Source organism: Capsicum annuum, chromosome 12 (genome assembly GCF_002878395.1).
Source record: "Capsicum annuum cultivar UCD-10X-F1 chromosome 12, UCD10Xv1.1, whole genome shotgun sequence".
Lineage (NCBI taxonomy): Eukaryota > Viridiplantae > Streptophyta > Magnoliopsida > Solanales > Solanaceae > Capsicum > Capsicum annuum.
The window spans coordinates 5,566,508-5,581,173 of record NC_061122.1 but is presented as its reverse complement, the minus strand read 5'-3'; the positions used below and the strand labels follow the sequence as shown (position 1 = coordinate 5,581,173).

Genomic DNA, 14,666 nt, shown 5'->3' with positions numbered 1-14,666 from the left:
TACCTGTGTTGATCCAGCTACGGAGGCTTTCTCTGTCAAACGATCAAATAACTTTTCATTTTCTTCATGCAATTTCTGTCAAAAAGACAAAAACACATTCATGATTCAAATGAATAGTAAGATATATCTAACCAGGCAAAATCTCAAAGAGTCAGATTTCCATTTTCGGAAGACACTAATTGAACAAATAGATAAATCCTAATCATCCTCATTGTCATTCCTCTTTAACAAAATTTAACTAAAGAATACAAAAACAAATAAATCCTAACCATCCTCATTGTCAATTCCTCTTTAACAAAATTTAACATAAGAATACAAAAGCAGGTACTGCATATACATAGTCGGCATGAATAAGCCACCTCAATCAGTGCGTCACGTTTTAGAAGTTCCTCTTCTAGCTTCTTGGTAACAGCTGCTGAGTCAACATCATCCTTTGTTGCCTTCAAACCTGTTTGGTCTGCAGATCCTAACTCTGACCCATCTTTTAACCTAGCCTCACCGGCACGTACTGTCTCACTTAACTGTGATTCAAGAGCTTGCAGTTTGGCCTACAATAAAATGTGATCAGAAACTTCAAGCAGAATCATGTGCTAAGGGAAAATGTATTTCTTCTTCCACAAAATATAAGGTGAAATATAGTTTTAAGTCATAAAACTACGTAAATGAATAGAAGGCAGATAATGCAAGAAATATCATGATGCAACCAAGCTTGCAGAAACTAAAACAAATGTTTGATTGAATAGGCATCCATCACAAAATTGAAAACACCCGAGCCTTGAGGCAATGATATCCTCTTTCAAGTTTGAGTCACCAAAAATATCTTCTCTAGCATGCAGGGATGAGCTCGCACATAAGTGATAACCTGCTTAACATGAAAGCATCAAGCATCTTGAACTGAGCCAATTTGAACAGCTAAATGTTTGAGAAGTTCTTTCTTATTTTTCTCATTGTTGTCGACATAGATCATATACACCTAGCAATGTTATTAATTAAGCTTGTAAGATCATAATCCCCCGGCCTCAAGGGAAAAATGTATGATAGTTTTAAGATCATAAACCCCTTGTTGGCTGACGTAATATCAATTTGAAAGTTTTTTGTTTTGGTAGGTCACCGTAGGTGTACCAGGCCTGGGCTATAGGGCAACGACTTGGGCTGACGTGTGAAGGTCCAGGTAACAAGCAACCTTGATGGGTCCACCCAAAAAAATTGTCAATATCATGTGAGGTGATGCCCCACATGTCAAATATTAAACTGATAATCGGTACTTGATCAAATATTAAACTAATAAGAACAGTTTAGTACCTGATCTTAGCCAAAAGGCTGAGAAACATATTAGCAACAATTTGAAATTAACCAGCAGCATACAACAATGAGTGGAATAACGGAGCAAAATAACATCTTAAAATGGTAGACTAACTTGATTAGGTTATACAAGATATACGGATAAGAGAGCAAAAGGCAATTGTATAACAAGCAACTAACCTGCAACATCTGAATAGTTGAATCACGTTGTTGTATCTGTAATTTCTGCTCTTGCTCCAACTGTAAAAGCTGAGCAACTTGATTTCTAGTTTGAGTATTTTGATCCTTCTCTATCTTGAGTTTATCCGTGATCAAGATATTCTCAGCCTACATCACAAGGAAAATACTGGAGCTTCTCAGTAACATGATTCCTGACTAGAATAAGTTTTGGGTTTTATCAATTTAAACAGAAGAAAGAAAAATGGCATACTCTGAGGCCTCATTTGTTTACATAAACGTCCGAAACATCTGAATATTACGATATGCATTAAGATTTACATGTCTGAATCTGAATTTAAGATGTTATATTAAGATCTAAGTACTAAATAATTAAGGTTGTTTGCTTCTCCAACGTCTGAATATATAAATATTATTTTTATGTAAAACTTGATAAATATAATATTCAATAAAATATTGAATAATCTAAGACTATCAACAAAATATTTTAAAAAAATTAGAAGGGAGGGAAAGTTGATAGTGGTTGTTGGTACCGATTTGGATAGTGTTGACTAATGGTGGTGTTGTGGGTAGTAGCTAGTGGTTGAAGGTGACCAACAGTAGTGGTGGTGTTGTGGGTAGTAGCTAGTGGTTGATAGTGACTAACAGTAGTTGTCGATGGTAGTAGTTTGTGGTGATGGTTGATAGTTTGTGGTGGTGAATGACAACGTGGTTGACAATATATAATGATGAGTAAAGGTGGTGATCATCGATAGTGATTGGCGGTCGTTGTCGTAACTTAGGTTGGTGGTGATGATTATAAATGGTGGCTAGTAGTCGTGACGAAAGATTGTAGTGATTGGTAGTTGGTGGTTGTGGCTGAGGATGGTGGTTGTAGTTGAAAATGGTGAATGTCCGTGACGGTAGTTGATAATGGTAGGGGATGGCGGTAGCGGTGAAGGGATGGAATTGATCATCTTTGTAGAATCCTTTGAAAAGACATCTTAATTATATTAAGACTTTGTTATAGGTCTAATTATTCAGATCTCTTCAAACATATTAAGCGGTTGTAACATAAAAATAAAATAAAAGAATTTAATGATTAAGAATCTTAAGATCTCAATGATTTAAGATTGAGACCTGAAGACTATGAGTAGAAAAATGTAATAGTAGTAACATCAGCAGAACAAGTTACAAGGTTTAAACTACTGAGTGGTCCAAACATACAATAAATAACAAGGACCAAGTAATTATCAGAATGATCACTTCAATTCGACATCACATGAATGGGATAAACGAAAAAACTTATTCCAAAGCATGTAAAAGAAATTCTTCTCCCACGATGTGGGAATCTACTGGGTTTGTTGTTGTTGTTGTTGTTGTTGATGTAAAAGAAATTCTTCTGCACCAAGTAACAGACTACACCATGTCGGTCATTTAGATTAATCTTTGGTTTTTGTCTTGATCTTGACAAACGAAGATGATCAAAATTACAGGAAAATGTATGAGAGGGACAGAGTAACATAAACAAAAACATGCACTGTAATATTGCTGGGAACAGCATAGGACAGACTAAAAGGTAAGTCCCAAAAGCCCCCATGTAAGCATATATTCTTCAATGATCCAAAGAACATTTAATCATATAGACTCTCTTAAAGTACACATTTGCAGCTTTGGCATAACAAAATATAGCACCACAATCTCTTAAGAGACACATGCAACCAACTAGTGAAAAGTTTAATTTTAGTAGCAGAAATAAGATCTTTCCTCTTTTGTTACTCAAACAAGAACAACCTGCTCTAACACAACAAAATATAGCAACATAATCTCTTAAGAGACGCATGCAATCAACTAGTGAAAAGTTCAATTTTAGTAGCAGAAATAAGATCTGTCCTCTTTTATTACTCTGACAAGTACCACCTTGAAGTTTAAAAAGTTATTGAGAAAAAGATATGCAGGAAGTTTAGGTTGATGAAATAATGAGAACGAAACAACAGAAAGGCGAAGTAACAAACCTTTAGATCTGACACCTTCTGAACTGTATTGACGAGTAGAACTCCTTGATCATTGACCTGTTTCAGTTCCTGTTTTAGCCCAACTAGTTCTTGCTTCAGATCAGCAATCTCTTTCTCCTTGTCATAGAGTTCCTTGCGTGTATCATTGGCCTACCAAAATAGAAAGAGTAAAATTCATAATTAATAGATAGACCGTTTCATTTCCATGTGTATCACCAACCCACAGATCACTTGGAATTGGCGGGTGAATCAAACTTCAACTTCTCAATGTCACCGAGTAATATACATCTACATCAAAGTAAAAAGTATTGCCCAAACCCCAAATAAGAAAATACAAATTAATAAACAAGGACTTGGCTCATCCGCCATAGTCCTGTTAGGTGTCAAAAATCAAGACTTACAATATCTCTCCATTTCTTGATTGTATCTAGATTCCCAAGGCTTAGTGTGGCATTTCTAGCTCTAGCAGAAAAATTGAGGGAGGACAACGTCTCAGACAAATTTGAAGCATTCGGAGAGACATTAACAATCAGAAGCGTCTTTGCACTTCCACCTGCAAAAAGAAGAGAAAAAAACATTAGAACAGTTTGGTATCAACTATCAAACCCGCAAATAGACTTTACAAGAGATGACATCACAAAAGTTCAAAACATCTAAGAGGTGTTGTTGCAACTTAGAGCCCGTTTGGATTGGCTGAATTAAAGTAGCTTTTAAGTTTCAGGCGTAGAAAGGCACATTTCAAGTGTGGGAGCTTAATTTATGAGGAATACAAATAATTATAAATGATTAAAAAAATTTAAAATCAAAGCAAAGCAAAACAGCTTTACACCAAAATAAGCCAAAAGAAATAAGCTGGGGTTGCCCAACTTTTTTTTTTTTTGAAACTGATCCTCTAGCAGAAATGAAAGGCAAGGCTGCATACAAAAGACCCTTGTGGTCGGGCCCTTCCCCGGACCCTGCACATGGCGGGAGCTTTAGTGCACCGGGCAACCCCCTTGAAACTGGTAAAGTTGTATTCCCCTGGGTATGCTGGTCACCTCCAAAAAGAGAACGAAGAGAGAAACAAGACTTACAAGCAACCTATTTTTTTCCTTTTTGGAAACTAAGACTTACAAACAACCTATTAAATCTACAATTTGATGTATATCCTCTATACAAAGTTGTTTGCACCGAATAAGCAAAGATACAATACAATTCCATTTTACTTTATGAACGGAATTGGATCTATCTTCAAAACATCTTCAATTTCTTCTCTCCACACTGTCCACCATATGTATGATTGTATTAACCTCCACCACCTCTTTGTTTCATTTGCTTCCTCCCCTCCTAATCCAGCAACTTAGAAGGCCAGATATGTGCTCTGGCATGATCCGGCTGGTGTTAGTTATATTGAGGACAAGTTCCCGAAGTTGTGAAGTGTAGAAACATATGCTTATTTATTTCCTCTACTATGCTGCAAAGAAAGCATCTGGGAACTAATTGCATTCCTTTCTTTGGAGTCTTTTTTGTGTTGGGCACTTTTCAACCACTAACCATGGGAAGCATTTCACTTTGGTAACGGTCGAACCTTTCCAGATATAGTTCCAGTGGCATTGTGTTCCTCCAGTCACGTCTTGCAGCCCTCTCTTATATGCACTATTACTGTGAAGCCCCCATCCTTGCTACATTTCCATAAAACAATGTCTGGTTCTGTTGTGACAGTACTGGATCCTCCTAGTTTCTCAAGTAGAGATGCCACGCTCTCCACTTCCCAATCATTTAACATTCTTCTAAACGAGAGATCCAACCCCGGGTTGATAAAATTCTATACCGAGCAACTCTTTTTAACTCAAACACCCCACGTGACATGTTTAAGAATTAAGGTGGTTCCGATTGCATTAATGTGGGTAATTTGGAGGAGAGAAATAGGAGAGTTTTGAAGGTGCAGAGTTGAGTTTCTTGCAATTAAGGAGTAGTCCCCGCTCCCTTATTTTCTTTTGGTGTAAACAGAAAGCTCCTTGTTGTTTAGAGGATTGGATGGAGCTGGTAGCGAATCATATTTTGTAGAGTCTTGATCTTTTGGTATAACCTTTGTATACAGCATTTTTGGTCATGTTTATGAATGAAAATACTTGCACTTAATCAAACAAGGGCACTTTGGTTACATATCACACATCTAAGTTAAGACCACAAGATTCAAAAATCTTCCTTCCTTTTTTTAACTCCGTGTCTATCAGACTAAGACACATAAATGAAACTGAAGGAGAAATAATTTCCCTTCGTCTGTAGGGTTTTTATGTATGCATTTTCATTATTACTATTACCAATATAATAATATTGAATAATATGAAACAGAATATTGAAGAATAAACAGCAATATAGTATTGAAGAATAGATTGACCAGTATAATAATCAATTAGTTACCTAGTGAGTCTGCAAGTACTTTGGTGAGCATCGAATTTTCATATGGAACAATGTCTTTTTTTGATGTCAAGGAATGCAATACATCTCCCAATCTGCATGTCAATATCAAAGCTGAGTATATATACAGAAAAAGAGCAGTAAAACACAGTATGACACTTTTTTTTCGATCATTTCTAAATTTTTTTTTTCGATCATTTCTAATTGTTTCGTGAGGGTGTATGCAATTACTATTTCACAAGCATCATTATAGAAACTAATTTAGGAAATTGGTTTTCCTTGCCCAACTATGTTCTCAAGAGCCCTCATGAAATCAGCCCCTGTATCGGAGCACTTGTCACACACTTGATTGTGGGACCAACTATCCTCTATGTTTTAAGCTTCCATGTCTATAAGCATTTTACGGGTATGTTGTTGTTGTTGTCCATAAGCGTTGCCCTTTATAACTCTCTCAATGATCTTGCATGTATGAAAATTGAAAAATAAGACATAAGATAAGCATTAAAAAGGCAATATTTAATTTCTAGTTAAAAAACCATCATATGAATATCATCAGCAAAAACAGGCATTCAGAGTTTCAATCCAGAAGCAGAAACAGACTGAGAACAAAGAGATGGTCTTCATGGGACCAAAAGTGAGAAGTGATCCACCAAATTCCATTTCTGGTCCAACAAATTCATCATAAACCCTATAGCATTATGTCCTATATGAAGGAGTGAAACATGCACGGGTTGAGAATAAAGTACTGATGATAACAAAAGATTGACATGAACCACTTACGCAGAAAGTGATTTCATGACATGAAGCAACTCTGTTGCATGCTCCCCACTATCCTCTTCAATAGTGCTGTCACTTCCAGCCAAATCAACAAGAGAGAGCTTACTGTATGAGGTCTCTTCAGTGATCAAGTTGGTATAATGTATATGTACTGTGACGATCCTGAGAATAGCAAAACCAAAGAAACATACAATTAGAACTTAGAAAAAATGGTAAACACACCAATATGTTTTTCTCCAAACAATTAGAACAATTCAAGGGGAAAAAATGCATCAAATTAACCAACAGAAACTGCATTTGCGGTTGCAAGAAGCACAACAATCATACAGAGACATAATGGAGACAAAGTTGTGCCTACATGCTAGTCGGGATAGTTTTTCTTTCTTTTCTTTCCAAACTTTAAATTAGAATATCAGAGTTTCAAGAATAAAAAGTGATGCCACGAGCATGAAGGCAAATACTACTGATGAAACTCCAAATATCTCGATCAAATAAAATATATGTAGAGCAATGAGCTCAACACAGAGGAACAGCAATTTTAGACAAATCAGAATCTGGAGTGATATTGTGGCAGGAACGAACTAATATTTTATGTTCTTTTCCTTGTAAAAAAAAAGTGTGTTCTTTTTCACCATTTTTAAATATGAACATGTTCCCTAGGATCCAAATTGTTTTTTCATTTTGTGAAGGAAAAGGAAAACAATTTTGTTCTTCTGTTGAACACGTTCACGTTCAAAATGGTGCTTTCATGAAGAAAAACACAGTTGCTTCAGAACTGTCAAACATTTTATGACAGAATATCTCAATTTTTCACGGATAGCTTGCTCAAAGGACTTCAGATTAACCCATGGGCAGACCATAAAGCAATCAGCAAAGGTGACATTCTAAAACAGAGATGAGAAAAAGCATAGAATCAAAAGTAACAGACAGATACCGACTGGAAAGAGTTGTAGACCATACAGATGAGAAACTCTAGACTTTGATCCATCACTTCCTCGATTCTGCAAAGACAATTTGAGAACTCTACCAAAATCTATTGGATTTTCAACTTTTTCCTGCAGAAGTTCTACAAAGTAATCCAATGACCCCATTCGAGCCTTCGGCAGATCAGTTCCAGAATGTATCAGCAGATCTCGTATCTGCAATAATTGGAAAAGCCCTAACATCAACAATTTCGGGTATGAATTCCTTAAAGGATCTGCATAAATAATGCCGAAAGTGAGAAGGCAATTAGATCCAAAAGATAAACATGGCATCATATAAAACCTGTTCATTATGAAGTTCAGAAATGGAAACTGCAAAATTATATTTGGATGTCAATGTTGCATCAGAGTTGGATAGATCAAAGAGCTCCTCGAAACACCTAGCATATAAACCACGATTGTGGCTGGATCCTTCCTGCATAAGAGAGGATATGTGAGGAACCAACATTAATTTCAAACCAACAGCTTAAAATAGTTGGGTATTCGGCCGATCAAAACTTCGGAAAAGTCCCAAGGTATTCAATGTGTCTCAATTATACCATCAACATTCAAATTTGAATACCGATACCAAGTATACAAACTTTGAAAATTAACCTTCTACTGGAAAGGTTTCATAAGACCTTATGCAGTTAAACCTTGCCCGCTTAAAACATCAGAATTTGCAGTTTTCCAGAACACATAAAGAGAAGAAATGTATAAATCGTTCAAAATAAACAAATGAACAAAAAAGGTGAACAGACATAAGAGATGAGTGAGAGACCATTGTGTGGGTTTTTCCTGAGTGTGCTTGCCCATAAGCAAATATAGCCACATTGTATCCATCAAATGCTGACTGAACAAATGGCTGAACATCACTAAAAAGTTCAACTGCACAAAGAGAATATAAAAATGTTAAGTTCGAGACTCATTCAACATCTAGTATCATCAGGTCCATAAACCACAATACCTTGTCCTACATGAGGTCCATAAACCCTGTCTAGCTCAAAATCCTTCTTCGGATTAGCTACACTATCATCAGCAGTACTGACACGAACTGTAACATCATCAGGGTATTCGACAATGGATGGACCTTCATCTTCAAAAAGAGGTCTCACACGACAAAAAACCTTTATGTTTCCTGAAATAATAACATAAGAATCTCATCTACATATATTATGTAGTATATATTATGTACTACATACACATACTGATATATCTTGATGCCTATCTGAAGGCAACAAATATTCACGGTCATAGTCCTGAAAGATTATTTTTTCTAAATCACAGTTTATTTCAAGATTTGAACATTTCATGTATATTGAAAATACATGTGTGTGTGCAAGTGCTAATGTATATGTACATATTTCTTCTTCTCAAAAGAAATCGCATATGCCCAATTTAAGAGACAAGGTTGGAAGTTAGAATAATAAAGCCAGGAGCATGACTAAATACCTTGGGCAGTTAATAAGTCATTAAATAACCTCTTCTTCTCCAATATCAGAGGTGAGATTCTAGCTTCTGTTTCAAGTGCAGCTTGATCTGAATAAGCAGACACAGAACCAGAAATTTAAAATAGGATCAGAATGCTAGTTAATCAGAAGCCACCATAACCAAAACTCATTAGACTCAAAAGAAACAGCAGTACAATATTGGCAGTAATCTTTACTTGAAGGTTTTGGAACTTGATTGAACATACGAAGAAGTTGTGAACTAACTTCAAGTCGCATCTGTGTCTTATTTTGGTTAATCCATCTATTACAAAAATCAACACAAAATGTGCCAAAAAAATGATCATTTACATGTGTTCGACACACGGTTTCCCAACTACCAAAAGGACATGTTAGAGAAGTGATCTAAAAGGAGAGGTAATGGAAAAAATGAAACAGAAGGTACATTTAATTTGAACTATCTACATCTTAATCCATATATCATCATTTTTACTGAAGATGCAAACAGAAACCCTTAACACTTGATTATGCAATTAATAGAATGCATAGCACTACTGAACTTTTCCACTGTGGCATATTATTAATGATGACACATTACATAAATTTTGTAGGAGTAATGACAAGGAAATCACATGCATAAAACATAAATACAAGAAAAACCATTGTCGAAATATAATAATTCATAATAACATAGATTAACCCTCTTTCTTAACCAAGTTAGCAATGATAAACTTCCTAATTGTGGAAAATATCGACTCTTAACTAAATCTTCAACTTTTGATATCTCAAAATGTCATTGCGGATTTAAAGGACAACATACCGAAGCAAATCATTATGATAAGATTTTATATCAAATCTTATCTTTATTAACCTACTTTAATTAAAGTGAAACACAAAAAGACATAACAAGTAGCTTAACATATAGTGGCATGTTTTTACGCATTCTCGAGGTAAATAGAACTTTATCGTTAAGAAAATCTAAGGGCTTTGAGAAAGAATAAATAATTGCTTGAGTTGGGTTAGGCCTCATGGCAAGCCTCAAAAAAATAAAAGTGTACACGTAAATACATAGATATAGTACAGTTCATTTACCTAGCTGGCGGGTTTGATCAGCAAGTGCACCGAGATAGCGTGTCACACGGTCTAATTTCGCAGTGGAATATTCCTGCAGGTCGCTGGCTTCTTGTCTCAGCTCTGAGCATTCTTCCCTGACGAGCTGCCCCGGAGAAAAAAGTGTATATATTCCGTAAGAAATTACTTAATTGCTTTTCCTGAACAGATCATGTTATCTAAAATAAGATCTTTTCGATTTCCAGAAGAAGGCAACCCAAACCCTAAGGGGTAAAATAACATTAGTTCCTTTTAAAAAATCTAGCAGCAATTCTTTTAAAGCCTTGTGCTTAATATAATACAAGTAATCATGGAGTTCCATGCCAATGCATTGCATCAAACAACTTTTTTAGAATGTTCGATTAATTCTAAGCTAGGACGTCCTTTAGCAAACTGGAAAAACATGACAAATACAAAGTTCACGTCACTATATTTGCATGAATAAACTGCAATCAGTCCCTCTATGGTATCTTCCACTTGACTTTTCTAACTTCTTCACTGCATTAAGTGGTCCAGTCAAGTCGTCCATGACCAATATAGGAATAATATTGGCATGGCATTTCAAAAATAAGTAATACAAATATAGACCGTAGGGGTAAGGTCTGTGTACATTCTACCCCTTAGACTCCCCAAATCCCAATTGTGAGACTATACTGGGTATGCTGTTGCAGATATACAATAACGCATGTCAATACATAATGGCTTTAAAATTAGAGTATCCACAGTAGCCCTGGACCATATACCACCCTTTAACTTAAGAGTATTGGTGATGACATGCTATAGATTTAACATTAAGAAAGCTTGTCCTTACCCTAGTAAAATCCATATTCAATCCATGTTAAAAGCTGATTAAGACTTGCTTAAAGAGTGCTTAATCTCTAAAGCTTGGTGAAGCCCAGAATGTGTGCTTCACGTCACTTAATTTGCGATTTTGTGTAGGTGCCAAGTTGCTAGGGTGTGTGAAACTGAACCAATGGGCTGTCTTTAAGGGCACAGCAACATATATGTAACTTAGTTATAGTATTCTCATACAAATAAATGAATAATTATTACTTGTGTTTACCGGCACATTGTTTGCATTATATCTCTATTTTTGTTCTTTGTTGGTGCACTTCTTCACTAAAGCCCACGCTTTAATTGTGCTTAGCGGCTGGCTCTTGACGCTCTTTTGTGATTTTGCCTTTTGAAGACACTCCACATCTAAACCGCAAATAAAGTTCCATCACTGAAGAGTGTTGGAGATATATATCCAGAACAGGTTATCTAAGTGTTTTTAAGGGGTTTATTTGTATTAGCCTTGGGCTACACCGATTTGAATTGGACGCTCAGATTTTTCCAGAGCTTTAAGTGTCTGTTCATAATCATTTTGATTATCTTTTTGATACAGACATTCCGGTATTCATTTATCTTCTAGTATGCCCTTCCTTGAAATACATTAAATGCCCTTTTTCTGCTTGACTGACCGCACAATCGTTTATAAATTGACACAACTAATTCAAAGGTTAGATAGCAATAAGCATATCTAAAGAAGACAAGTGACAGTTCCTATTAGACTTTTCTCTCCTATATTGTTTCTCTCCTATATATGGATATCTTCAAAGTTCAGTCAGGTAGGTCTTGATTGTTTTGGGTAATCCTACCACATCTCTCTTTATGCTTTTACAGATTGGTAGAAACTCTGAGCAATTGCTGCAATTTTTACCGTGCAAATCTTCGTCATGTTTTCTAGGTTTCAACTTAAGGAAGGGAAAAGAATAAAGAAGCAGTTCCATTGTTTCTTTCTCTGTCAAATAGGAAGAAGAGTTTTGTTTATGAAGTATGGAAACTGCTCCACTGTCTCCGCCAGATCTTAACTTATGACTTATTTTTGGGGGGAAACTGGTAAGGTTGTATTCTTCAGCATTAAGGGTATGCTGGCCACCTCCAGAAATTACAGATTTCCTATCAGATCTTAACTTAAAATTCTGATAAGACATGCGAGAAAGTCACTAATGCTTCAAATATCAGCTCTGAAAGCAAACTATCCAGGGTTCCTCGTATGAAACTCACCCTTTTTTTCCACTAATACACCAAATAAATGTTACTTTATATCCTTATTTAGGAGCAAAAATAGAAACCTAAGATACACCATAAAACAAAGGGTAGTCTAGGTTGCTCATCAATTCATGTATATCCTAAAGAAACCCAAGTGGAATCTTAACTTCCAGAAATTGGCTTGTTATGGTTTTTCCACTTCCTTGTACTACTTGGTTGAAAAAAACTCCTTTCTACTACTTTACTTACTACTATGCCCCTATATTACATGGACATTTCATTTGTTCTGACATACCCCTATCTATGGCTGTGAAAAGGGTGCCGTAACTCTGTTGCAGATTCTTCAAGGTACACTAACAATTAGCAAACAGACTTAGTCATGCCTACTAAATACTAACACATGCCCGTACAAGATACTAGAAAGAAATTTTAACGAAATCTTTCACCCTATAACTAGAAAGAAATTTTAGGCTACTAAATCAATTGAGAACCTAGATGATTAACTTTTCCAACTCTCAAGAATATGAATATGTACTTTTATCAATCACTCGTACGACCACTATGTACAAACATTGGCATAAGTTCTACCAAACACACCAACCAAAAACAGGAAAATTGGTTATGGAGATTCTGTGCGGTCAAAATTAATACAGCCTCTATATTAGTAATTACTGTCTCATTAATAAGTAGTTGAGATCTCTTTGCTCCACATGCCAAAGTTAATAATTTTAATTATGTATCTGAGAGACAAATTCACTTGAGCCTGCTAGTCATTACTGGAGAGCAAAGACTAGAATCTGTAGAGAAATCTCTCCCTCTCCCTCTCCCTCTCCCTCTCTCTCAAACATAACCAAAAATACATGGAATGTAGCCAGCAAACCATTTTAAATGGATCAAAAAAAGGCTCAATATAATTCCAAAATGGAACAGTTACGCCATAAGTCGAAAGAAATCTTAACTTTTCTAATAAATACAACAACATACCGAGCGTAATCCTACAAAATGGGTCTGGGAAAGGTTCAGTGTACGCAGACCTTACCCCTACCTCAGAGGTAGAGAGGTTGTTTCCGATAGACCCTCGGCTCAGAAAAAGGGCAGTCCAATGCCCTAGTGCACTAAAGCTCCCGTTATGCGCACAAAACATAATTAATGGCGTTTGGAGCACAAATTTTTGAAGAAATAGGGACCTTGTTGCAAATGGATGCCATGTCAATAGGCATTTGGTTTGTTATAAATGGATGCCAAATCAATAGGCATTTGTTTTCCCTTTTTAAGTAAGGTCATTGCCTTACTATATCTCCACTTGTTGAATACTAAATTAGATAATTTAGGCTATAAATAGCCTATAACTTATGAAGGAAATGTGCAGAGAGAATAACTTTTATAACTTATGAAGGAAATGTGCAGAGAGAATAACTTTGATTACTTCTCTAGTGAAAGATTAATACACTCAAATCCTCCCTTTTCTTTATTTACTTTACATATTTTATTACACGTTATCAGCACGAATCTCTGCAAAACCCTTCCGAAGGTATTTAAAGGTTAGTATTTAACTTTCTTAAATAATAGCTAATATTTTCAGACATGAATTTAGTGCCCTAGATATATCAGGAAAAACTTATATGTCCTGGACACTAGATGCAGAAATTCATTTAAATGCAATGGGTCTGACAGACACCATAAAAAATGATAATAAGGCATCGAATCAAGATAAAGCAAAGGCCATGATATTTCTTCGTCATCATCTTGACGAAGGTTTAAAAATGAAATACCTCACGATTAAATATTGTGGAACAATTTAAAAGAAAGATACGACTACCTGAAGATGGCCGTTCTTCCACAAGCTCGTAATGAATGGACCTATTTGATGTTTCAGGACTTTAAAAATGTAACTGAATATAATTCTGCGATGTTTAAAATTAAATCGCAGTTTAATCTATATGGAGAAAGTATCACGGATCATGACTTGTTAGAGAAAACATTCTCTACTTTTCCCTCCTCGAGTATGCTCCTGCAGCAGCAGCAGTACCGAGAAATGGGATTTAAGAAATATTCTGAATTAATTGTTCATCTTCTTGTTGCTGAACATAATGAGCTTTTAATAAAAAATAATGAAAGTCAGCCTCCTGGTACTGCTCCATTCCCAGAAGTGAATGCAGCACACTTTCGCCCAACTAGGCGTGAAAGAAGTCCTGACCCCAATCGTGGTCATGGTCGAGGTCGAGGATGTGGTCGTGGCAGGTATTTTTATCAGGGTGATCGTGTGGCAATAAACAATAACCCTCCATACCAGCAGTGCAAAAGGAGGGGGAAAGCTCCTGAAGTAACGCCAAGGACGACCTCTGAAAATAAATGTTATCGATGTGGAGGAAAGAGACACTGGACGCGTACCTGTCGTACGCCAAAATATCTGGTAAAACTCTATCAGGCGTCCCTAAAGAAACCAGAAAATGATGTTGAAA

The 14,666-nt window shown here is 36.0% G+C and overlaps 1 protein-coding gene and 1 pseudogene across 1 annotated transcript in view; both read right to left on the bottom strand.

Moving 5' to 3' along the window:
* LOC107850548 (kinesin-like protein KIN-14B) overlaps positions 1-14,666 on the bottom strand; it is a 30,059-nt gene that overhangs the window by 7,056 nt on the left and 8,337 nt on the right. Inside the window, exons 2-14 of the mRNA XM_016695151.2 lie at positions 10,153-10,276; positions 9,065-9,151; positions 8,580-8,750; positions 8,394-8,500; positions 7,917-8,048; positions 7,611-7,789; positions 6,654-6,812; positions 5,877-5,968; positions 3,875-4,026; positions 3,474-3,623; positions 1,483-1,629; positions 360-548; positions 4-75 (exon numbers count right to left, since the gene is read on the bottom strand). Of these exons, the coding sequence (XP_016550637.1) occupies positions 4-75; positions 360-548; positions 1,483-1,629; positions 3,474-3,623; positions 3,875-4,026; positions 5,877-5,968; positions 6,654-6,812; positions 7,611-7,789; positions 7,917-8,048; positions 8,394-8,500; positions 8,580-8,750; positions 9,065-9,151; positions 10,153-10,276 (1,761 nt within the window). The remainder of the gene's footprint in view (positions 1-3; positions 76-359; positions 549-1,482; positions 1,630-3,473; positions 3,624-3,874; positions 4,027-5,876; positions 5,969-6,653; positions 6,813-7,610; positions 7,790-7,916; positions 8,049-8,393; positions 8,501-8,579; positions 8,751-9,064; positions 9,152-10,152; positions 10,277-14,666) is intronic.
* LOC124889991 lies at positions 1,114-1,333 on the bottom strand (annotated as a pseudogene).